Below are 26,444 nucleotides of genomic sequence, written 5' to 3' on the forward strand. Positions count from 1 at the left end.
AGTACCGCAATCGCTCCGCGTCGTCTGCTCCGGCAGCCATATTGCTTCCAAGCCGTCGCGGAGCGCGTGTTAGGATAGCAGTAGTTCAGTGTTACATGGCGTTGATTTCACGGCTGTGCACCACAACTTTTGTGACTTCCTGTGGTGGGACTCGGCTAATACTTAATGAAGAGGGAACAAGCGTCTCTACAGTATCATTTATTGTATTATGTAGCTAAGAGACGAATTATTTTGGCGCGTGTTCGCCGTTGTATGGCATCGTCCAGTCTCGTTTGCGCTCCGTAGAGCTTTTTTTTTTTCCTTTTAGTTCACTTGTTTTGTGGACATAAAACTATAGCGCTCATGTGTGCAGCTTCAGGTTGACATAAATAACGTCCACCAGTTTTATTCTCATCTCTTCGCAATTAAATTTCTATTTCACACGTTCAATGGCTATGCGCATGCCAACGCTTTTTCATGCGCATTTAAAGTGCTGTGGATTGTTCTTCCAGTCCCCCTCTCCAATGCAAGCAGTTGATCTTCCATGAGGAGTAGATCGAGAGGTTCAGGTCACTACATTCCGTCTCAGCCTTTGCTCGTTCCTTTTAAGAATACGATCTTGTCGAAGGAACCATCTCATGGCTTGTCTGCAGGGTTGTCCTGTATATATATCCTCGATGCTCTGTTCACAGAAATTTGCGACGGTGGTGTCTTCCTCGGCAAAGTTGATTCACTCATAATTACAGCTCAATATTTCTGAATTCATAGTTTTCATAAGAGTACCTGATAAGGTGAATATCTACATGTATTTCGACGCATTACCTTCCTCCACTTCCCCTTGATCCTATACTAGGGTGTCATCAACTTCAGTGTGCAAGTCTTTTGGTGACTCCTAGGAGAACTCTGCGTGCGAAGAACGGGGGATAGGAGCTTTCCTCAGCCTGATAGGTGTCCGGTATGCAAAAATGCTACGGACTGCCGTCCACTTCAGCTTCTTCCTATCGATTCTCCTTGTCCTCGAAGTCGTCGCGTGTGAAGTGGTCCTGAGAGTGGCGTTTTGTTAGCACCGCAGAACAGAGAACGCAATGGGAAGATCCGAGAAGCACTACTTTGATACGCCCGGCTGTTCTTCACACAATTTAACTGTTATTCAATACAGTGTGCAAAGGCTTTTTCAGGCTGATTCTGTGCCGATCGACGCGTCCCGTCACTTTTACCCGTCGGAATGCAGAAAAAGGCTTTGCCTGACTCTGTCCTGTTGCTGCACAACATTCAGGCATGGTTGTTCGTAGTTCCTCAGCTCTCTGGGATCCATTTCACGTAGAAAAACGCAAGAGCGTCACACGAACGTACACGCACATACGTCACAGCTATTGCGTTCCCCGTAGACCCACCGGGAAGATGGAAGCAAAGAGGAGGAAAGGGCACCACGTGACGCGCCTCGGCGAATGAACGAGGCGGCGGCACGGGGAAAGCGAATGCGATACTCTTCCCCCGGGTACAGTGACTCTACACTTGTGGAGTGCACAGCGACCTCTGCCACCTCATCTTGGCTTCTAGGCAGTATCACCACGAGCGTGCATCGATGGAAGTTTCTATGCAACGTATTGACAAAGGGCCGTTGAACCTGGCGAAGATCCTTCGACCGTGGTCGAACGCTGCCATCAGATGTAAGGCCTTTGCCTTCTTGCTGAGCACTTGCGCTCCACCGGTCTGGTGACGGATTTCTGTAAGTGCCCCCCCCCCCTCATCATCCCCTCATCCGTTCCCAATGTGCAATAAGGCAGTGTACCGCCTCAGCTGCGGTGAATTGCCCACCCCATAATCATGTGACGTCTTGGCTTGATGTGATTGGCTTATCATGTTTAGGAACTGTTATCCTGAACACCTTCCGATGTACTAAAACTCGCTAATGGCGCGATGTTTTCTGTGACCATCGACAGTAGCACGGAGGTCCTGGAAGGTCATATTGCATAGCGGACGGGCCGTTCGGTGCTAGGGTTCTCGGTTGGTAACGCTGAGAGCGGTGGTTAATTTTTGCCAGGCAAAAGTCACAAAACGGTCCTAAGAGACGATTAAGTGTACCACAGGGCAGGCACTGGATAACGTAGAGTTTCATTCACCTTCGTAAAGATTGAATGTTCGTGTTCCCCATACAAAGTGAACTGAAATAGTGCCAGTAAATTTTAATGCTACCCCCTCCGGTGGTCTGCGCCGCAAACCAAGCTCGGACGATAGATGGAGCCACGGGAACAGAGGGCGCAGAAGCGTTTATTATAGGGGTCTAAACGTGACGTTTCCCCATCACGTAAAAGGACCTTTCCCCGTGACAACGTGACTCCTCCCCCTCTCCCGTGTACATCTCTGCTTGCGGTGGGTCGCTTGAGAACCTGACGTCGGCTGCCTGCCGGCACCAAGTATGGTTTCAGATCATGCGACTGCGCGACTGTTAGACGAGGAGTGCCTAGTAAAGCACCGGGCGTGTTTGCTAGGTGAGGTTATCACGAGGCAGCTGCGGGAATTGGAACGCTACATCATGTTACGTCTTACAGGCGACACTGCCAAGGCGGAAGAGCGACGTCTTGCTTCGTTGTGCCGTGGGCGTGGTGGGCCGTTCTCGGACTTCCCATGTTGGTGGTCGTTGTCTACGCGTTGCAGTAAATACTGTTAGACCTGCAGTCATCCTCACCTTCAGATCATTAAAATCAATGGCTCTCGAAATACACGTCAGAAAAAAAAAAGCAATGTGGTTTATGCGTCATTCACTCGAGGTGCATGCCACCGGCAACGGCACGGCAATCGACTGTGTTTGATTGTGAACTTGACACGCTGAAATGGACCGATTCTGGTTGCAAGAGGACTGAACACGCTGAAGCGCATATAACGTATTTCAGCACTCATAAGCCGTTACTATGCACATGCTAAACATGTGTACACAACGAAGAAGAAACAAACGAGACCGGCTTGAATAAAAAAAAAGTTATCCTCTAATTGGCGTCAGTGGATCTTATTTCTGAGATGGCCCAAGACTTGCCAGTAGGAAGAGTGATAAAAGATTTAATGCAACATAGGAGCAAAAGAGAGATGACCCGAAACAGCCGCTTCGGTGGAACCAAAAGCAAAAACAGAACTACGTGCACTCACGCACCTCTTCTTCTTCGCGGCTACTACATCCCTCCCTCTTCAGCTGTAGCCATAGCGTTCCGGGCTTTTCCGTGTGCGGGTGGGATAACGCCGGACAGCATTGTCTCCGGATCCAGTTATATGGGGTGGTGGCCGATGGTCGATACCGATACCGATGGCACCGTCATCCCTAGGGTGGTTCTCGTTCTCTGGCGCCCAGGATGCGGGTGCCTCCGGAAAAGGTAACGGCGGAGGGAACCGCTCACGCAGTCGAGAAACGCCAATGGAAATTGCCTGGTCCTCCCACGACTCCACCGAGTTTCGCCCCTTGATGTGGTCCTTGTGCACCCGATGCCGAAGCTGGTGCTCATCTTGGACTACATAAATGACCGATCCCTGCTTAGCCACAATGACTCCGATTCTCCAGTGCGCCTTCTTGCAAGGGTCCAACATCCAAACCTTTTGATTGATCTGAAAACTCCTGTCTCGTGTTTTCCTATTAAAGTTCGTCCTCTGGCGGTCCCGTGACGCGCGAACTTTCGCAGACACGAACGGCTGACCCGGGCAGATAAGATCCAACGTGTGGCGGTAATGTCGGCCGTTCAACATTTCACAGGGCGGACGTCCTGTTGTGATGTGCGGTGTTACTCGATACTTGAACAAGAAGTCGCGAACAGTGTCCTTCCTTCCCTCCTCTGTGGAGCGGCGAAGAGCCGTTTTGAAAGTGCGGACAAAATTCTCTGCTAACCCGTTGGACTGGGGGTGGTAAGGCGGAGTAAGAATGTGTTTGATTCCATTCGCTTGAAGAAATTGGCTGAAATCTTTGCTGGTGAAAGGCGGGCCATTATCGGTGACCAACACTTCCGGCAAGCCATTTCGAAGAAACATTTCACTGAGGGAAGTGGAGGTGTGCGCAGCCGTGGTGCTCGTTAGGTGCGCTATCTCAGGCCACTTGCTAAAAGCGTCGATCACGATCAGGTAACGCTTCCCGTCCAGATCTGCAAAATCAGCATGCAGACGTGCCCAAGGCTTTTCGGCAGGTCCCCATTGATGAAGCGGCACCGGGACTTCCTGTGCCGCAACAGCAGCACATGGTCCACAGGTCTTCACTTGCTCTTCAATGTCCCGATCTAGGCCGGGCCACCATAGATATGACCTGGCTAGCATTTTCATTTTCGTCTCACCTACGTGCCCCTCATGCAGGATGCTCAAAAGAGAATTCCGGAACTTTGGCGGAATCACTGTCCGGACACCCCAAAGCAGACACCCTTTGTGCAATGTCAACTCCGTGCGGCGCACATGGTATGGCTTGACGTCTGCGTCGACGTTTGTTGGCCAGCCCTCGCTAACGGCTTCAGCCACCCTGGCCAGCAAGGTGTTTTGACGTGTAGCCTCCGCAATATCTTCTACCGTGGTGGGCAAGATGGAAACAGTATGATCTAGGACAGCGTTCACTTCTGTGAGAAAGACGTCAAACACACCCTTCTCCATATCTGTGTCGAAAAGCTTGTCTGGGCCTTCCGGAAGTCTGGAGAGCCCGTCTGCGTTTCCAAACTTGGCCGTCGGTACGTACTCTATATCAAACGTATAATTCATGAGAATCAACGCCCAACGTTGCATTCGGCTTGCCGATGTCACAGGAACTCCCTTCTTCGAGCCAAAAATCATAGTAAGCGGTTTGTGATCAGTGTATAACGTAAATTTCCGGCCCCATAAGTACTGATGAAACTTTCTAACTCCAAAAATTATTGCGAGGGCCTCCCTCTCGATCTGGGCGTAATTACGCTCAGCATCCGTAAGCGTTTTCGATGCTCGTGCTATTGGCCTTTCTTTGCCATCGATCTTGTGGTATATGACTGCTCCGAGTCCTGTAGATGACGCGTCGGCGGCTAAGAAAATGGGCTTTGCAGGGTCAAAGTGTGTCAATGTGTCCGCCGAAACCAGCATTTCCTTGACCTTCTCAAAGGCTTCTACACATGAACCGGTCCACTCCCAAGATGCTTCTTTCTTCAACAAATCGTTCAATGGTGAAATAACGTCCGAGAGTGACTTCAAATACTTGCCGTAATGTTGCACCATACCCAGAAAGGAACGTAGCTGAGAGACATTCGTCGGTGGTGGCATGTTGAGAACGGCAGACACCTTTTTTGGAGACGGCCGAAACCCACTTGCACTGACCACATGCCCTAGGTACTCCACTTCGGGTTGGACAAAAGCGCACTTTTCTCGTTTCAGCGTGAAGCCAAAATCTCGAAGCCTAGACAAAACACTGCGGAGGTTGTCCAGATGTTCAGCATCTGTCCTGCCCGTAACAATAATATCATCTAAGTAGCAGGCCACGGAAGGAATTCCTGCAATGACTTGCTCCATGGTACGCTGAAAAACTGCCGGGGCCGAGGCAATGCCAAAAGGCATGCGCGTGAACTGAAAAAGTCCCTTGTGCGTGTTGATCACCAGGACTTTCGTGGCCTCTTCGTCCAATTCCATTTGGAGATAGGCTTCGGATAAATCCAACTTCGAAAAACGCTGTCCACCATTTAGTGTCGCCAGTAGCTCTTCTGGCCTGGGAAGTGGATACTGTGCTACGGACAGTTGGGGGTTTACAGTCACACTGAAATCGCCGCAAACTCGTACAGCGCCATTCGGTTTTGGCACAACAACGATTGGAGTCGCCCACTCTGACACCTCCACCGGTCGCAGAACACCGTTTGCGACTTGTCTTTTCAAGTCCGCTTCCACAGCCTGTCTGGTTGCGAATGGTATCGGGCGTGGCTTAAAAAACTTTGGTTGCGCCTCCTCTTTAAAATACAGATGGACCTTCGTCTTGGAACACTTCCCCAGTCTTGCTTCGAACAACTCAGGAAACTGGGACAGTAACGATGCTAATGACTCCTTCGCCTCTGAGATGGTTCCCACGAAGAGCCGGTTTAGATCCACACCCAACTCCCGAATCCAGTCTCGGCCAAGTACGTTCGTATGTTCCATGTCAGTAAAGAAGACGTCCAACCTTTTCTTTCGGCCCCTATACGATACTTCCAGTTGAGTTTGCCCTCGAATCGGTATGTCGTCCTTGCTGAAAGATCGTAGCCGAAGCCGTGAAGGAAAGAGCTTGGGCATTCCCAGCTTAGCATAAGTTGAAGTGTCCAGTAGTGTCGTGCCAGAACCAGTATCCACTTGGAGGAGTACGTTGCTGCCTGCTATTTGACGAGTAACACTCTGACCTTCACATACGCCAGTCATGAAGACATTGGAAATGTGTTCGACGCTATAGCTTTTCCTCCCTCTTGTCGGACGACCTCCACGGCACATTTTGGCGATATGCCCACCCTTGCCACAGGCATGACAGTTTTCATCTTTAAACCTGCACTTTTGCGGATCGTGATTTAAATTTCCGCAGCGAAAGCATCGCAAACCGTCAGGTCTACCCTCTAGCTTGTACACGGCTTCGGCAGCGTTTAGCTCTCTTGATTCAGCTTCCGCCGTCAAAACATTCTCGGCCAAGGTGACAGCTTTATCCAGCGTCAGCTCCTTTTCTAGCACCAATCTTGCACGAACGCGTTGGTCACGCAAACCCACAATGAATGCTGTCAGCAATGAGCAAGTACGAACATCCGTTTCACTTTCGTATGCACAGTGTGCTATGGTGGCCGAAAGGCGTTGCACGAAATCCTTCACTGACTCCGTGTCGCCTTGCTTTGTCGAGAAGAGCTTGAGGCGTTCAAACTCCTTAAACCTTTTGGGAGTATAGTGAACAGCAAGTCTGCTGGTCAGCTCTAAATACGCGACGGTCAAAACGTCGTGAGGTTGAAGAAGGTTGTACAAATGTTTGAAAACCTCGGGAGTCAGAGACGTTATTAACAGGCTGCATTTGTCCGCGTCTTCAGTGACCCTAGCCACCCGAAGAGCTGCTTCAAACCTTACTTGGTACATTTTCCACTCTTCTTTCGAAGGATCGAACACTCCCGGGCTGCGGAACCTCCGAGTGCTGTCTTCAACAGCCACTGTTTGTTGGGTTAGCGCCGGTGGAGTCGCCATCCTCGTCGCCAGTTGAGACGGCCCAAGACTTGCCAGTAGGAAGAGTGATAAAAGATTTAATGCAACATAGGAGCAAAAGAGAGATGACCCGAAACAGCCGCTTCGGTGGAACCAAAAGCAAAAACAGAACTACGTGCACTCACGCACCTCTTCTTCTTCGCGGCTACTACAATTTCTTCACGCCAAACCCCACAGCGTGTTATCCTCCCTGGCACTACATCATAACTCATTGCAGTTCTCTTACACTTGACCCATATCTGCAAACCATTACGCGCAGCTGATATTAGTGAGTTTGAGTGGATCGTACGCTATCGCCTTCGCGTACGTAAGGAATAGCGTTGGTGGTTATGCGCACGCGCTAAACATAAGGAGAGCTTCGCGCACTGCGCAGAACCACTACACTATCTCCAACATATGCAAAGGCGATAGCGTACGATACACTAAAACTCTCTAGTGTCCCCGCATTTTCTTCGCAGTTCAACGATTGCTATCGCTTTACTCCTCGTCGCATCAGCAGGAAGACTGGTAATTTTTTCACCCAGCACCTCTCCTTCGGTTTCTGGCACAGTATCAGGTCAGACGTCGCACGGTTCACGCTCCAACATTAGCGTGCTCGATGATGTAACCGCTATTCTTCTTCTTAATGTGGATTAAAACAGGCAAGCGGAACTCAATTAAGCTCACCTCTTTCTTTGCTTCAGGTTTGAACATTTTCTCTACGTAGATGCGCCCCAATGCATGCTCAGCGTATCTCTGAAGATGTTCGACGCAGCGATCCCATTTTTCGGTGACCTTTGTGACCCCTGAAACTGCTTTCTCGAGTTCCAGTTCAATGTGAACGAAGCGCTCACTCGTGTAGGGCCCCAAATTCGAAACTACTTTAAACCCAAAGTAGTTATGCAGTGTGCTTCTGTACAGGAAAGAGGGTACATACATTCAGAAGGGTGCTTTGCTTTTTTTTTTGTCACACATGCTTTGTCTTACTTGAACGCATTATGTATTTATTTCATTCACTAGAGCAACCACAATGTACGAAACAATCCAACAAGCACACATAAAACACATACTGTGACGACGACTTATCCACAAACCGAAACGCACAGTACGCACATAGAGCGATCGGCGCTCCAATATTGCGATATTCGTGCACCCGTGTAACTGCAGAGACGTTGCTTCAGGCGTTTCGATTATTTTCTGCGCTTTCTGTGCTTTATTCGTTGAAGATATGGTAGAAAAGAGGAATATATCGAGTGTAGTGAATATGTACCGAAGCTTTGTGCGAGGTGTTCATGGAAAACTTTATCTGTCGCACTGCCGATAACCGCTCTCCGTCTTATCTAGGCCCCTCGAAATCTATGTAGTCATAAAACATCGAATATATATTCGATATATTCTCTGACCCCCGAAAATACCAATTGGCAGGATAAACAGAGGTTAACACGAGAGAGGACGCAAAGGAAAGAAAGGGGGTTCGATGTTTGGTAGTTTGTAAAGCAATTTTGTGCAGAAGATGTAGGAAAAATACAAAACAAAGAGGTTGATGGGCGCCATCATGGATCCGTTGCCAGCGACGCGAAATCGAGCTGATTAATCAAATGCTGAGTAAAAGTAGAAGTCGGGATAAAACTTCGAAGAACCTTTACGTCACGGGTGTAAGGAAGGCTGACATGAGTATATGGACCATAGCACTGGGATCCTATTCTAAGGCAAAAGAGCGCAGGTGAGCTGGTACATGACTAAGAACGATGAAACCTCAGGCACGGAGATCCTATTTGGTATGATTGTCCAAGACTCTGCTTTTAGCTGACTGCGATGGTACTACTCTATAATGACGTGTGTAGAATAAATAACACGACTGTTTTGCCTCACCTGTTGACAGTGTTGAGGAAGTCCAATACTGATTTGTAGTACTCCATTTCCCACACAACAACGGGTTCTTTCTGGACAATATTTATACTGATATTCTGGAAAACGTCCTTGAAGAACCTCCGCCATGGAAACTGAATTACCAAAATTAGGGACACGATGAATGGTCTTTTCCAACCATTACAGAGGCGATCATTCATCATACAGAACGGCGAATGCTAAGAAGCTACACATATATATGAGAGCAAAACACAGAGAATATACAGGGTCTTTGCTCTAACGTGTCCAGAAATTATATTTAAATCGAGCGATAAAAGAAAAGCAAGTGGTACTTTTCTGCTGCTTGAGTAAGAAACAGGTACTGCTTCACTAGAAGCACCTGGTTCTTAGTCAAGTAGCGCTCGTTTCTCTTTTATCGCTCGGTTCAAATAAAATTTCGACTATTCTCTAGAGAGCTGGCCTAAGGTTTTCCCTCTCCCTCGCGCGCCCCGCCCACCCAGAGCGCGCCAATGGGAGGACGCGTGTGCGGCGTCTGCTGAGTGCCATCTGGGGGCAGAGATTCGAACGTAGACGGAGACGTGCTTTTGGCGGTGCTACATCCACTGTGTCGTTCCATCTACCACGGCCCTGAGTTGGCCCGTGAGATGGCGCTGCTCGATCTGTGAACCTAGAGTCACTGTACCGGGGGAAGAGTACCGTAACCGCTCCGCGTCGTCTGCTCCGGCAGCCATATTGCTTCCAGGCCGCCGCGGATCGCGTGTTAGGATAGCTGTAGTCAGTGTTACATCGCGTTGATTTCGTGGCTGTGCACCAAAAAGTTTGTGACTTCCTGTGGTGGGACTCGGCTAATACTTAATGAAACAGGGCACAAGCGTCACTACAGTATAGTTTGTTGTATTCTGTAACTAACAGACGAATTATGTTGGCGCGTGTTCGCCTCTAAAAGGCATCGTCGAGTCTCGTTTGCGCTCTATAGATCAGTTTTTTTTTTCTTTTACTTCACTTGTTTTGTGGACATAAAACTATAGCGCTCATGTGTGCAGCTTCAGGTTGACATAAATAACGTCCACCAGTTTTATTCTCATCTCTTCACAATTAAATTTCTATTTCACACTTTCAATGGTTATGTGAATGCCAACGTTTCTTCACGCGCATGTAAAGTGCTGCGGATTGATCTTCCAATCCCCCGCTCCAACGCAAGCAGTTGATCTTCCATGAAGAGTAGACCGCGAGCTTCAAATCACTCAAGCGTGTGTTATTCGCAGGCGTGAAGTTCTTCCGGCAGGTTCTGTGCCGATCTACGCGTCTCGTCACTTTTGACCGTCGGAATGCAGAAAAATGAAACAATGGCTAGGAAGCAAGCGAGCTGGTGCAGATGATGCATAATGTAGAAACCCCGAGACTAGGGAACACGAAGGGACTGACACAACACGAAGTCTCAGAGACACTAGAGAAGTCTCTGTATCAGACTTCGTGTTGTGTCTGTCCCTTCGTGTTCCCTAGTCTCGGGGTTTTTACATTATGCAGAAAAATGGTTTGCCTGACTCTGTCCCGTTGCAGCACAACATCCAGACATGGTTGTTCGTAGTTCCTCAGCTCTCTGAGATCCATTTCACATACAAAAAACCAAGAGCAGCACGCGAACGTACGCGCACCTGCGTCCCAGCTATTGCGTTCCCCGTAGACCCTGCGAGAGGTTGGAAACAAAGAGGAGGAAAACGCACCACGCGACGCGCCTCGGCGAATGAGTAAGGCGGCGGCACGGGGAAAGCGATTGCGATACTCTTCCCCCGGGTACAGTGACTCTATGTGAACCTAGAGACGCGCCTTCCTTCGGACCGCGAAAACGGTCGGCGATAAGTACTGAGTCATGATCCCATTTCTGTCTCTTTTTTTTTTTTTCTTCTTTTTCTGTTTTCGTGGAATGAATTCCCAAGCAGCAAAATGTACTGAAAGTCGAGTGCAATAGGGGTGGACGGGTAGGTGAAAGGCCTTGAACAGATTCGTGAAACTACAGAACACCGATAAGACACATACCGTCCACCCCTACTGCACTCGACTTTCAGTACATTGTGCTGCTTGGGTTGACGGATTTTGACGGCTCCTGTGTTCGCTTGTTTTTACTTTTAATAAACGTTTCATGATAGGCTTCCTTGAGCGATGCCCGCGTTTGTTTGTTTGTTTTTGCTTTTCATGAACGTTTTATGATGGCTTGATTTATTGCCTGTTAGGCGCAGACTTCGAATGGCGCGTTTGCGGCGTACTTGGTCGATGCCCGCGTTTGTTTGTTTTATTAAATATATGGAACACGCGTTGTTAGAGTGATCTTGATAAGACGTCCGCGGAATTGTTGCGCCCGTGTTTGGGTGATAGTAGGGCATTCTTTGGCGTGTGTGTGTGTGCGTTCCCTTTTATTGAGCATGTCATGCGATTCGTGTGCGATGCGCTGTGGACCGGGACACGGGCGGTGAGAGGTATACCGCGTTTTTGTTTCTTTGTCGTTTCGCAGGACAATGCGTCATTATGGACTGTATTCCCTCTTCCTTTTTTTTTTTTTGTTTCATAACCCCTTTTTGTCTTCACTGCGCCATGCGACACGTGTTGTTACGAAAGGAATTTGATGAGATGCCATGCCCGTGCTGTTTTTGTGCGTATGTTCAGATAATGCCGACAGAAGACTCTGGTTCCTTTCCCCCTTTTACTGAACATGATGCCACACATGTTGTTACAGAAGGACTCTGACGAGACACCCTGGCCGTTTTTGTGCGTATGTTTGGTAATGCTGGTTAATGACGAAAGAAGACTACTTTTTTGGTGGTTTCTTTCATTAAATTTTCGGTGGCACCGTACCGCTGTCAATCGACTGGGCACTCAAATCGGACAACAACGATACTCTTTGCTGGACGAGAACTCTTTCAAGAGTGCTGCGTACAAGTTCAGCAGCGGTTTTTATGACAGTCTTCCCGACCTTCCATTGCAGGGCCAGGGCAATGGCCTGACATTCCTTTCTTTCGACTATGTGGGACGGAATGTTCAAGAACATTGCGGGCATACAAGCCATTCCAAGTCACCAGTTCAGACCGGAAACGATGGACTACAATTCGCTACGCTGCCAAGGTCTAGAAGCTGATGAGATACTGAAACAAAGAAAGCGCCGGTTCCGCGTAAACTACCCACCATTGAAAAAATGGCTAGGAAGCAAGCGAGCTGGTGAAGATGATGCATAATGTAAAAACCCCGAGACTAGGGAACACGAAGGGACAGATACAACACGAAGTCTCAAATTCGTGTTCTCAAAAAGAGACTTCGTGTTGTGTCTGTCCCTTCGTGTTCCCTAGTCTCGGGGTTTTTACATTATGCATATACCCACCATTTTCGGCGTTTTGACCCCTCTTTTCTCCTTGTAGGAGAATAATCCGCATTCACTGAGCGACCCAAAGACGGACTTCACAACACAAACTTCAGTGACAAAAAGTTCGTTGTGCAAAGGTAAGGGGTCAGAATGGCTTAAGAGGAAAGAGGAGAACGAATTCTTGGTTCCATTGTATGCTCAAGTATAGCACGTGCCTAGTTGTGTTCTTTCTGAGCTCGCCCTATCTCAAACTTTATAACTCCCTCCGATAATATCTGCAAAAAATCGAAGTTATAAGGTATAAGTGTTTGTCTTTATATCTGTTGCCGTGAGTTCCTGTAGTACACTTGATGTACGAGCTGGACCGTAAGGACGCTGGACTGATGTCTGTTATGATTATAGTGTGGGTATTATAGACGTTAGCATTGGCGTATTAGCATTTTAGACGTTATTATTGTTGTTGTTATGTTAGAATCAGTTTATCGGCACTTTAGGTTCTTGGCGAAGGCGTGTTTTGCAGTTCTTGGCAATCGCAACAATGCAAATATTCGCGCAATCACAATCGCGCAATCATATCCTGAATGTAGCAAAGCATATGCGTTAGCAGTGTGCCAACCTATATATAGCTGTGACTGACGCTGATGCGAAAGCTGTTTGCGCGCGGGGAAGTTAACTGAATTAAATTTCACGTTTTATCTCTGATGCTTCGCCCTCTGTCACTCACTTAACCACTCACAGACTTGTGAAACTAAAGAACATTGATAAGGAACATACCGTCCACCCCTATTGCACTCGACTTTCTGTACATTGTGCTGCTTGGGAAAGCACTGATTTCCAACATCGTGATATCGGCGCTAAGCCGGTGGTTATAAAACGGTTGGGGGGTTCGGCTTACGGGATATCGGCATGTAACGCGTGATCCATATCGGGCCATTCCGTATAACCACTCCGGTGTCCGCCCATTTGTTCGAACGCCGTTTGGTCGAACGCCGCTTGGTCGAAAGCCGCTTGATCGACAGCCGGTTGGTCGACGCCGTTTGTTCGAAGGGAGTTCAAAGCTCGCAGCGTGTCCTTAGCACCTCTTTTCTGTAACTTTTGACTCGAGCATACGGAAGCAGGCAATCAGTGTCCTCTGCTTCTTCTTCTTCTTTTTTTTTTCAAATGGCCTCAGGTTGCGAGCAGCCGATAGTCTGTGCCTCTTCTGGGCATCCTTTTCATTGCTGGCGACAAGTTTAAAGGGAACCATCTGAAATGGGATAGCCATATGTGCGCGAAAGCCACTCGAATCTGTGGATGCTTAGAAGGAAGTTTGGTACAAAATAATGATATTAAATTAACAGCCATATAAAGCCTTAGTTCAACCTTGGTTAGAGTATGCATCTGCAATGTGGGATCCCTACACATGCACGCCATAAAAAAAAAAAAAAAAAAGGAAAAAGTAAACAAAGTACAAACATCAGCTCCCCGGCTTATATTGTCTGGGTTTCGAGGGACTTCTTCGGTTCCATGTACGTTGCAAGAACCAATTTAGATTCACTTGCACAAAGGCGCAAAGTAAACCTGTTCTTTCTTCTATACAATGTCAGTTATTGACTACAAACATTAATAATACATTGTTAAAATTTGTCCACATTCGACGCGAATAAACCATTCAAGAATGTCATTTATTTATTTATTTGTCAAAGTTCTTTATTATTTGACAATTGACGTCAATTATTATTTGAAATGCGTTGGGGGACTAGGAGTGAAAGGCATGTATGGCCATGCTTAGTCACTATCTGTCAGAGAGGAAAAACCTATCAAGTTGTCGAACGGGAGAGGGTGAACAAACCAGGCCCTTGGACCGCTTTCTGGATGCGAAGAAGTGGGTTAGGATGAGGAATGTGTTTATGGGCAAACGTATTACACAGAGTTAAATATGCCTTAGGATAACAGCATCTAGGACTGACGCTTTCTTTTGTTTTCCTTCTTGTTTTTTGTTACATCAACGCTAAAGCGAACCAATAAAAAAATCGATGAAATGACCGCTACCGTTTCGATCAAACGGCGTTCGATCAAATGGCTTTTGACCAAATGCACATCATATAAAAACAACAGTGTACTCCACTACCGAGGCATTACGGCACGGGTTTCAGAGGACCGCCCTCGACCACATGTACTGTTGTCATCGCCAACAAAAGCCTGTCCATGCAGTTCCTTGTAATAAATGTCATCTGCATTAATTTCGCAGCCTGCTGTGGTCAGTTGCATGCGTCTCCTGGTTTCACATAGAAAGATGATGCGCGCCCAGACGATTGACAGCGGTACGGTGCCACCAAAAGTTTAATGAAAGAAACGACCAAAAAAGTAGTCTTCTTTCGTCATTAGCCAGCATTACCAAACATACGCACAAAAACGGCCTGGGAGTCTCCTCAAAGTCCTTCTGTAACAACATAAAAGTAACACAACACACACACACGCCAAAGAACGATCTATCACCCAAACACATGCCCAACGATTCCGCGGACGTCTTATCAAGATCACTCTAGTAACGCGTGTTCCATATATTTAATAAAACAAACAAACGCGGGCATCGCCCAAGGACGCCGCAAACGCGCCATTCGAAGTCCGCGCCTAACAGGCAATGAATCAAGCCATCATAAAACCTTCATTAAAAGCAAAAACAAACAAACGCGGGCATCGCTCAAGGACGCCTATCATAAAACGTTTATTAAAAGCAAAAACAAGCCATCATAAAACGTTCATTAAAAGCAAAACAAACAAACAAACAAACGCGGGCATCGCCAAAGGACGCCGATCATGAAACGTTTATTAAAAGCAAAAACAAGCGAACACAGGAGCCGTCAAAATCCGTCAATTTCATTCCACGAAAAAAGAAAAAGAAAAAGAAAAAACAAAGACAGAAATGGGATCATGACTCAGTACTTATCGCCGACTATTTTCGCGGTCCCAAGGAACGCGGGCAGATCGAGCGGCGCCATCTCACGGGCCAACTCAGGGCCGTTGTGGATGGAAGGACCCAGTGGATGTAACATCGCCAAAAGCACGTCCCTGTCTACGTTCGAACCTCTGCCCCCAGATGGCACTCAGCCGACGCCGCGCACGCGTCCTCCCATTGGCGCGCTCCGGGTGGGCGGGGCGCGCGAGGGAGAGGGAAAATCTCAGGCCAGCTCTCTAGAGAATAGTCAAAATTTCTGGACACGTTAGAGCAAACACCCTGTATATCTCTACAGAAAGGAGAGGGCACAGGCTAGCTGGTACGTGATGATGAGAAGAAAACCAGATACAGTCCGAGGAAGTGTTGGTGTTGTCCTCGTTGTCTCCATGTCTCTGGTTTTCTCTTCATCAATATATATTTCATTGGAGCCCTACAGGAAGTATGGATTCAGTGACTTTATGGCATCTCTATGCAATGAATCGCGTGCAGGTGATGTTCTAAACATTACGTGATGCGAGAAATTAGAGTATATGTGTTTGCGGGTACATTACCTTCGGAAACTTCTGCTTCAGCTTACCCACACTTAATTTGTTGTACATTGCATGGTAATCACGCCTTTCTTCTTGCGATCGGGTTCTCTGTAAATACGCATGCACATGCGCATTAGTATGGCGCTAGCGTTAACATAACGCAGATACAGCTCTCTTTGGCATGGCGACGTTTTTGTCTTACGTTCGCAATCTGAACTTCGAGGTCAACAATTTCCTTCGCAAGAGCTTGAAGATCGTCCTTGTTCATCGTGCCGTTGTTCGTAAGATTTGCGATTCCCATGATGTACTGTTTGTATGCATCGGTTATGTTACGGTTGTGCTCGTTAGACTGATTCAGAAACTGGTTTCGGCCAACAATGCCAAAGTGGTGCTGATCCATCTGAAAGCATCAAACTGTTTTCACTACACTGTGTCATGAGCTGAGATGAGGACATGTCGAAGTGTTTTAACGAGCACGTATGACACGACACGACGACACCTGAATGCTATCGTTGCGTAATCTGTTTCATTTAGTGCGCAGTGTATCTATGTTTATGCATTCGACATAAGTCGCAAGTGCGCAGTTTGGTACAATTTCATACTAGCGGTAGCACAAAATGGGACGAGAAACAAACGAAATGTCGCAACATTCCACCAGCGTTCACTGAACAAAAACTAAAGTACAGGCCTTCACTAGAGATTCCCGGAACACCTCCATACCTTTCTTATCATAGTTTTTTTTTTTTTTACTTTCTCTTCGCAAAAGGCTACCCGCCCCTGTTGATTGGCACTCAATGCTGCCAATTATATACACATCACTTCATCACATAACACGCTCATAACCAGCTGTCATTCAGACTCATACTCCACAACAAAAACAACAGCTTTGTTTTAAGACGATGAATGGGGAGTTTCATCGCCAGGGGCGATACTCTACACCGATTGCTGGTGGTGATGTGGGGAATGTGATGTGTGGAAGACTGATACTCTTCTTTTTCGTGGTTCGTTTAAAATGAGAGGCGTACACCATTCTGTGGCACTTGGGATACCCGTCAATTGTCACAAAAAGGTATACGCGCCGGTCTCTCTCAAATCAGAAGCGGCAACTATATCACCCGGCGCAATGGTTGGCGCAGGTGATGCTTGGCGATGATGAGAGTGTTGCTTAGAGTGTAGACTGAGTCCAACCTCCGAATTCTTACTGCTTCCTCCGCCTGTTGTATTTGTGCTTGCCTAGATGTGATACTGCCCGTTGGTTAGGATATAAATAGTTCAGACCACACAGTAAATTCAAAAACACCCTTTTGGGTATAAACCGCTTACACCTTTTTGTCCTATGGCTGGCACCCTTTTTTACACCGCATCAACTGTAACACCCTTTCAAAAAGGTGTATTGTGCAAAAAACACCTGTTTAAACACCCTTTTAGGAGGGTGTTTAACACTCTTACACCCTTTCGAAAGGGTGTAAGCTCCCGCGGCAGCATGCCGAGCCATGCAGTCCGACGTTTTTGCTTGTATGGCAACAACCACCCTAGCGACGGCACAGTTCCAGCCGTGGTTCCACAGCAGAATCTAAACTGGAGCGCAGTGCGTCACTGGCAACCCTCATCGTCCTAGCAACACTGTGAGTGAACAAAAAAAAAAAGAACAATTCGAATAAAATGAAAACAAAAAGGCAAGAGGTGAAGATCGCAACATCGTAACGCCGTCCGTGCTCGTGAAAGGAGCGGCGTTACGAAGCTGCCATCTTCAGACGATGCCTGTAATGAGCCCGAGCACTCTCGGTAGCCTAAATTGGCGTACCAGATTGATCATATACTGAAATGCAGTTCGTTGGAGTCTATTCGCTAAGCTTAGTGCGGTAAAACTCGTCTGTAACGGTGACGAACATGTGTCTTTGCAATTAACACGTACGCCTGTAACGAGTCAAGATATCAGCGAGCTTCCTGACATCCCTCCCTGTCAAATATTGTGTTTTCAACTCAAGCTATCGTCTATAATGTGATTACCTAATCAGCGGAGCTGTCAAGCCAATGTAATTTTTCTCTCACGAATGAAAACACCGTTTTCAACACCAGTGTTACTTGAAGGGTGTAAAGACAGGTGTAAACGCATAAAAAACACCCTTTTTGATACAGCACCTGGTGTAATAAAGAGTGTATTTTCTCATACACCTTTTTTAACACCATTTTTTGCGGCCTTTGGTTATCTTTGTGGAATAAAAAAAGGTGTATTTGCTTAAAAACACCTTTTTTTACCCAGAAAGGGTGTTTTTGAATTTACTGTGCACGAAGTGCTATCAATAAAAATATTGCCTTGTGTTCACGACAGAGACCTTCTTCCCGCAGGGAACTGAACCTTCATTTAATCTATGGTACGACACGAACATAGTACTTTCCATCCGGATTCTGAGGTCGGTGCGTTATCCCATGTACGTACGCCATCACAACATTCCGTAAGGCGAGATCTGAACTATACTCCCGCCACGTGCACGGAAGATGTTGACTAGCCAGCCAACTATTCCCCTGGAAGGCCTTGGAAGGTCTTTAGGAAAGTCAGGGTTTGTCATGTGCCCCGTCTTGGATCTGAAGCTAATATCCACTATATATTGGCACATTTTAATAAGTAATATTGAAATTAAATTATATTCACAAACACTCCAAACATGGTGAATCATATTCTAACACTGAATGCATTATAACATAAAGAACAGTAGCTGCAAAGCAGTGACACTGCAATGGGAGTTTCCAACTGACACTTTACGGAGATAGCCTACTTTGGCGCTACATTGGTGAGTTCAGCATTATTCTTGCTTCAAATAGATCCGTGTGGCACAGAGTTGCTTTACGGAGATATTTCATGACAAATTCTACAGAATGTGAGGAAATAACTGTAGTTAACTCTGTCGAAAAACGAATGTAGATATGGACGGGTAGAAATCCAGCGAATCGGTAAGGATGTATGAAGGGAATTGCCTCAACACGAGAGCCGCCGATGTTTCGAACAGAGACTTTTCTTCTTGTGGGCACCATGCTTCAGCATTGGCATGGTATTGAAAGGGCTAGGTATGACGTTTCAATTCAGTTGATCAATCAATCAATGACGTTCCAATCTTATCCGTTTCCTCGAAGCCAACTCCTTATTTTCTAACTTACAACATGGTTTCCGGCAAGGGCTCTCATGTGAGACCCTATTGGCATGCTTTACTAGCTATCTAGTCTCCTCCATGCATTTTAAGTCACTTACTGATGCCATATTCATAGATTTTCGCAAAGCTTTTGACACTGTTCCTCATCACCTCCTTCTTCAGAAGCTGTCAGCCCTGAAAATCGATCCTAAAATTGTAGCTTGGATCGGTGACTTCCTTCATAAGAGAACTCAGTTTGTGTACGCTAACAATTCTTTTTCTACTACTTGTTCTAAAGTACTAAACTACTTGTTCCATTCCGCAGAAATCACTTCGCCAATTCATTTGTTCCCAGAACAGCGAACGACTGGAACCGTCTTCCCGCCTCCACCGTCGTCGTCCGGGACCCTAATAGATTCCGCAAGCTGCTGGGCCAATTACTTAGCATGTAATTCGTTGTATGTTCCTTTTATTATGCCACTCCCCTCTGTAATTCCCTGACCTGAGGGTAAATAAAGAAAGAAAGAAGAAAGACGTGTTAAATGTTCATGCGAATTGTGGGTCGACAGCCCGGCGGCAAGAAATTGTCCGTTTTGCCTTTTACGGCCGAAGTGAATGGCCGCTTTGTTAGAGTGTGGAGGGGATTATGTGAATGAAGTCATCTTTGCTCCAGACCGGTTACAGAAATGCGAAGTTCACGAACAACGGGACGAAACGGGACAAGAGGCAAGAATGTACAAGCATTCCGAAAGATAAGGAGGTGAGTGGTTACGTGGAGAAATTTTCAGAGCAAGCAAGGTGTTTTTTTTACTTATATTTTTGTAATACACAGTTGTGACATGCAATAAAGAAAGTAATAAGTAGCGGCCATGCAGAAAATGACAGTGTCCATAGATGATAAGCGGGATAGAATAGTAGGAGGAAAAAGGAGACGTCGATATAGATCTGTTGCAATATGATAGAGAAGTCCGTTAGAACAAGTCCTCAAAGCTGCCTAGCATTATCAAAAATTTAAAGTGGCGAAACAGGTGATACTGTGAGAAAACTTATGATCCAGCTGTTCACAGTGCATGTTTTAGTGTTTGAAGTGTTTCCTAAAGATTAATTGCTTTGTATTCCTGTTAACACAACTTATCGGGTATTTCATCTATTTCCACACAGGAGAACACTTGGTTGCCACAGCTGAGGCGTACGCACCCAGGCGACTGTTGCGCCCTCGAGAAACATGCCGTTAACAAGACATGATGCAAGTTATTTTGCTTCAATAGCAATCGGGTCAGCTCGAAGGCAAGCTCGAGCAAGTCTCACAGTATACTGCCACCGGTAAGTTTCGATATAGTTCGGTACAACACGAAATCGCTTTCCTGCGCATGGTCAGCATTTCACCAAAGTTGTTGGTGGTGATGGTGCTTCTGAAAGGGTACGCAGTTGTCGGCCTCACAGAGGTGGGCACTACACCAAAACTATGGCGTGAAATGCGCCCAGGACCTATCCAAGGTTAACCATAGTCAGAATTACTGTCATCATCAGCTAACATAAATATAACAAATCCGAGGTGAGATTCCAGCGGTGACAGTGATAGCCACTGAAACTTGGTGTGCACAATGCTTCATAGTGTACAACAACAGAGTACTCATGCAGAAGATCAAAGCGACGACACTGAGCATGCAGCCCCTAGGCTCGAGCGTGTGGACCTTAGGAATGACGAGCGCAGCTCTGTATTAGGAAATGAAGCACCTACTGCTCGATTGCACAGCGAATACATTTGTTGTGTGCATGCAACTGTGACACCAGAAGCGGGAGTGCCTCAACAAAACCGGAAGTGAAATTCAGCCTTTTTGAAACATTGAACAGCAATACTGAAGTGAGCTCATTTACTGGACTTGAATCAGTATCAGAAGAGATAGGGGGTTTGATAATTCTTGTAAGACTTATACCCTAGGCACACGGCAAACATAATGCATTAAACGGAATGGCGTTTACGTCACCTCCTAACCAACCTCCAAAATCATCTCGAATGATATCGTTCTCTTCCTTGATTTGTTGAAAGCAGGAGGCGTACACCTTTTTTTTTGTGACAATTATGCGGAACATAATTGTAACAGAAAAGGTGTAGGCCACCTGTTTTCAAGAAATCAGGGGAGAGAACGATGTCACTCGAGATTATGGTTGGTTATGAGGTGAGGTTACTGCCATTCCGTTTAATGCATTATGTTTGCCGTGTGGCTAGGCTATAACAGGACTGTGCTCACTTTTTAGCTGAATAGCAACATTATTTACCGTGAGCTGAGCCTATGTATACCGTTATTTCTATGGAGCACCCCCTGTGTTGGGTACTGTTTTAAAATCTGGAATTCGATGGTTGCCTAACGATGAAGTTGTCAAGAATATGCGAAAATGTTTTGGATGATACCAGCGGGTACGGGTCGTGCTCGATGGCACAGAGATTGAAGTCAAAAACTCGGCGTGGTCGCATACAACGTGATCAGTGTCATCGGCCGTACTTGAAGGTGGTGGCGATGGCTTGCCAGCTTGCCCTAAACTGCTTGCCCTAAGTCGGCCATGCTTAGGCGGGCAACGTCGCGACTATCGCAGGGGAGACAATGCGTCCTGGGCCGACCTCACAAGAGACTGTGCCGACATTTGTCTTAAAGCGTCTGACAAGAGAAAACAAACAGACAGCACAGCCGGTGCCCGGTTTCCAACCCGGGCCACCTCCCAGTCTCGCCGTGGATCCCATCACCGTAACCACTAGGCCATGGGAGCTGCTGCCCGCATTTGTACCTAGACCCCCCTCCCCCCCCCCCCCCCGATTTCTCCTCAGCGCTACCAGCTGCTACCAATTACACCGGCGTTTCTTTAAATCGTTTTTCGCATCGAGATAGGACATAAAGGGTTTTGGATATAAACGGGGTGTCCCGGAACGAATAAAAAGTACTGTACCCCATTCGAGGCACATCACTCCCTGAAGTATGAAGGGAATTGCCTCAGGACCAGAGCCGCCAGTCCTGAGAGTCGGCAGCCGCCGAGACCCGCCTCTCGTCCTGAGGCAATTCCCTTCATACTTCCCTATTGGTTCGCTGGATTTCTACCCGTCAGCAGCCCCTGAAGGTACGTCGAAATATCGGTCTATAGACCGTTTTATCCATAAATCTCTGGGCACCGCCATATTGAGGTCACGTGACCTTCCGCCATTGCGGCCTTCAGCAAGCTCGCTGTCGGAGTCTCCGCCTCGCGATCGCAAGATTCCTTTTCGCTTTATTATATTTTGTTTACAAATCCGCGTCTTCCTTCATCCCCACGGACATACGGCATGTAAATAATTAATAACTGCCGTAAGGGCTGACACGGAATGGGTGGACGACACACGACGATGGCTCAAGGCACCGAGATCACGTAAGTGAATAAATATGCTTGTACTCGAACCAGCTCTTACAACGACGAGAAAAACAGTTTTTCTGGTGATACTTATTCTCGTGTCCAAGCGTCTGTATTTCCCAAAGTCCTGGCTAAGAATGCCAAACAAATCCAGTACAGCAAGACAGCAAACCTCGGCTCGTGCCGAAATAGTCCCGGGGCCCCGATTACCGTCGTCGTCGTCGACTACTCCTCGCGTTATACAACACCTCCCCCTTTTAAACCCAAGGCTATATACACTAAAACCTGTCGGGTGGTTTCACCAGCCTGCCCAATCGCGTTCTGAGTTCGCCTGTCGGTGCCTCACTTCTCTCTCCAGTCTCGGGCACTGCTTGCAAGTGACAACTCGTACGGCGTACAACCCCGCTTGTCGTTGCGACGTCGTAGGACCTCGGAGCCGTGGCACTTCCCAGTACTGTCCCTTGCGTGGCTATGCCGCAGAATATCCTAACACGGGTCCTGGACTCCAGCGGTGCTCTTTCCCTTGCCCTTCGTCGATGGTTGTAGTGCTGAGCACAGTCATTTTGCAGCTGGCTGTGTCTCTTCTTGTACTGACGAAGGTGTGGCCATTTCGGACGTAGAAGCTTGGGAGTTACCGGAACTTCCGTCCTGAGGCGACGTCCCATCAGCAGCTCTGCATGGGAGACACCCTCGGCGCCTGGCGTGCTTCTGTGAGCCAGCAGTGCGTCCTCCAAACCCGGCGACTTCTTCATAAGTGCCTTCGCGGTTTGCACCGATCGTTCGACCATGCCGTTGCTTTGTGGATAGTACGGGCTACTGGTGACGTGGTTCGCCCCGATCTGACGAACAAATGAACGGGACTCCTGTAGACTCCGTTATCCGAACGGACGGTCTCCGGGTTCCCGAACCGTGCGAAGATGCGCTTTAGTATAAGGACGACGTCTTCTGCTGTGGTCCTCCTCATCTCTTCGATTTCAAAAAACCGGGAATAATAGTTCACGACTATCAGATAGGTCCGTTGTCTTTTGTGAAACAGGTCCATGCCGATAACTTGCTACGGGCGGTCGGGTAGGGCGGTTTGCAGGATGGGCTCGGCGCCCGGTTTCCGTTGTGCTCGGCAGAGAGGACACCTGTCAACGTATTCCTGTATCTCTCGACTGACCGCCGCCATCAGACGGAATCACGTGCCCTTGCACGACACCTAACAATGCCTTGATGTCCGACGTGTAGTTTCTACAAGATATCTTCCCTTAGTGTTGGCGGAATCACAAGGCGTGTTCCTCTCATGAGGAGGCCTTTCACCACCGAAAGTTCGAATGCAACGGTGCTGTACTTCTGCAGTCCAGGCGGAAGCTCTCTCTGTGCCGGCCACTGGGTCTTGTAGTAGCGAATCACCTCTGCACACCCTGGGTCTTTCGCGAGTTCCTGTCTGATATCGTGAAGCATCTGTGGTGATGCTGGTAGAAGGTCAACCGTCAGCATTTCGTAGTCCTCGATTGTGGCCTCGAGCATCCCTGCCGAGTCGTTCCCACCAGGGTTCCGTGACAGCACATCCGCAATGAAGAGACTTTTGCCCAGGACGTGCCCGACCGAGAAATCATATTCTAGTACTTTCAGTCGCAGTCGTTGAAGTCGTGGCGGCATCTCGTCGATGCGCTTTGTCGTGAACAACGGAACCAACGGCTTGTGATCCGTTTCGACATGGAATCGTTGTCCCAGGACGTACATGCGGAACCTCTCCATGTCCCAGATTATGGCTAACGCTTCTTTCTCCACTTGCGCATATTTCTACTCTGTCTTAGAAAGCGCACGGGACGCATAGGCAAGTGGACGTCTTCGACCATCGCTTTCCTGTAGCAGTACCGCGCCCAAGCCATAGGACGATGCGTCGACGAACAGAGTCGTCGGTCTTCCCGGTACGTAGTATGCCAGGGTCGGTGGGCTTTCGAGATCGTGGTTGATAGCTTCGAAGGCTTCTTGCTGCTGATATCCCCATACCCACGACGACTTGCTGTGAAGAAGGTCCCTGAGTGGTCTAGTCTTCTCTGATAGATCTGGCAGAAACCTCATGAGGTGGTTTGTCATTCCAAGAAACGACCGCAACAGTGACACATCCTTCGGAGGAGGAAGATCCCTGATTGCCTCTGTCCTGCTGGGATCGGGTGAGATCCCTTCTCCACTTAGAATATGCCCCAGAAGCTTGACTGAGCCTTTGCTGAGCTCGCACTTCTTCCTGTTCAGGGTGATGCCAGCCTGCGACAGTCGACTTAACACCGCGTTGAGCCTGCGGTCATGGTCCTGCTCGTCGTTTCCGAAGACGAGTATGTCGTCCATGTGACATATCTGTCCGTCGAGCCCTTCCAGGATTCGGAGCATCTCGCGCTGGAAGAATTCTGGTGCCGTTGAAATTCCGAAGGGTAGGCGAGTAAACTTGTACCGCCCCAATGGTGTAATAAACGTCGTGGGGTGCTGACTTTCCGGAGCTAACGGTGCCTGCCAGTACCCCGAGTTAGCATCCAGTTTACTGTAAACTGTCGCTCCGCCGATCTTTGCCAGGTTTTCGTCCACCGTCGGCATGATGAGTCTCTCCCTCAGGATCTGTTTATTCAGTTCTCCGTAGTCGACGCCCATATTCTTAGTGTTCAGTCACTCTTCTTTACGACGACCATCGGGGAACACCATTCTGTAGCAGAGTCCACTTTGGTGATGACGCCCAGCTTTTCCATTCTTTGAAGTTCCTCTTGAACTTTTGGTAGAAGAGGGAGTGGCACTCGTCTGGGGCATGCTAGTGCGTACGGCTTGGCGTCTGGTGGTAATTTGATCTTATATACTGCTTTCATTTGTCCTAGGGTGTTGAAGAGTTCTGGAAACTGCGCTGCAATACTGCAGACGGTGGCGTCGCCTTGTACTTCGTGGAGACGTGGCAACACCCCTAAAGCGCGAATGGCTGGTCGGCCTAGAAGTGGGTTCTGCAGCCCGTTAACGAGAATAAGTCTATGTCGTGACGATGCATCATTCCAGCTGATTGAAGCTTCAATCTACAAAGGTGTGTGAATTGGTGTTCGCCCTGGACCGTAGTGGCGCTGCAACGTTTTCTTCACCGGTCCCATCGTCCTCTCGTCATAGATTGCAGTAGGTATTGCTGTGACGTCAGCGCCAGTGTCCACTTTGAACGTTAAGGACTCGTCGTTAACCTTCGCTGTTATCGTTCAGGGCATGTCCTTTGGTACTATAGATACTTCGCCCAGACTCAATTCCATGGTCTGGCGTCTCGTATCCATCGCCTTGCGGCTCTGGTCCTTCAAGTGTTGTTTTGGTGCAGGCATGCAGACGACTGAGAAATGGCCCGTTTTCTTACAGGCGTTAGATTGTTTTCCGTAGGCTGGGTACGCTGTCCTCAGGTGCTCCGCTGTTTGGCTACACCACATGCAAGGTGCGACTTGTCTTGGCGCTTGCTGTGTGGCCGAGTCCTTGAACTGCTTGTGACGACGTGTCGGTTTGCGCCAGAGCTGCCGGAGTTCTTCGAGTCCCTGACCATCCGCAGAGCCGCTAGTGTCTGGACGTACAACTTTCTGCTGACTTTTGACGGACTCGGCCTTCCTTGCCACTTTAACCGCAGTAGTCCAGCGTGAGGTCGCTGTCCACGGGACTATTTCGGCACGAGCCGAGGTTTGCTGTCTTGCTCTACTGGATTTGTTTGGCATTCTTAGCTAGGGCTTTGGGAAATAAAGACGCTTGGACACGACAGCTTGGACAGACGCGGCAGCGGTGGCCAATCCCATGTGACCACGTCTACGGCAGAGAAGAGAACGGACTCCGTCACGACGGTGCAGCCAGGATGTCTGCTGAAACGACACAAGCTGTGCCTGGATCTAATGTCACAATGGCGTTCAATCCCTATGCGATTGAGTTGCCGGAGAAGCTGGATTTTCGTCACCCGCAAGAGTGGAAGCGCTGGTTTACGCGATGGCAGAGGTATCACATCATCTCCGGTTTCAGCAACCGAGACGGCGAAACGCAGGTCTGCACTCTTCTGTACGCCATGGGGCAGGAGTCCGAAGACGTTCTACTCTCACTTAGCCTAACGGACACCGACGTCAAGAGTTCCAGGAAGG

At 48.0% G+C, this 26,444-nt stretch overlaps 1 protein-coding gene across 2 annotated transcripts in view; it reads right to left on the bottom strand.

Moving 5' to 3' along the window:
- Positions 1-26,444, bottom strand: part of LOC135378431 (neprilysin-4-like) — a 156,380-nt gene that overhangs the window by 23,515 nt on the left and 106,421 nt on the right. For both annotated transcript variants that reach the window (XM_064611461.1, XM_064611460.1), the window contains exons 7-10: positions 16,026-16,223; positions 15,845-15,931; positions 9,007-9,137; positions 7,822-8,047 (exon numbers count right to left, since the gene is read on the bottom strand). In XM_064611461.1, the coding sequence (XP_064467531.1) occupies positions 7,822-8,047; positions 9,007-9,137; positions 15,845-15,931; positions 16,026-16,223 (642 nt within the window). The remainder of the gene's footprint in view (positions 1-7,821; positions 8,048-9,006; positions 9,138-15,844; positions 15,932-16,025; positions 16,224-26,444) is intronic.

The sequence above is a fragment of the Ornithodoros turicata genome, chromosome 1, assembly GCF_037126465.1.
Source record: "Ornithodoros turicata isolate Travis chromosome 1, ASM3712646v1, whole genome shotgun sequence".
NCBI classification, from domain to species: Eukaryota; Metazoa; Arthropoda; class Arachnida; order Ixodida; family Argasidae; genus Ornithodoros; species Ornithodoros turicata.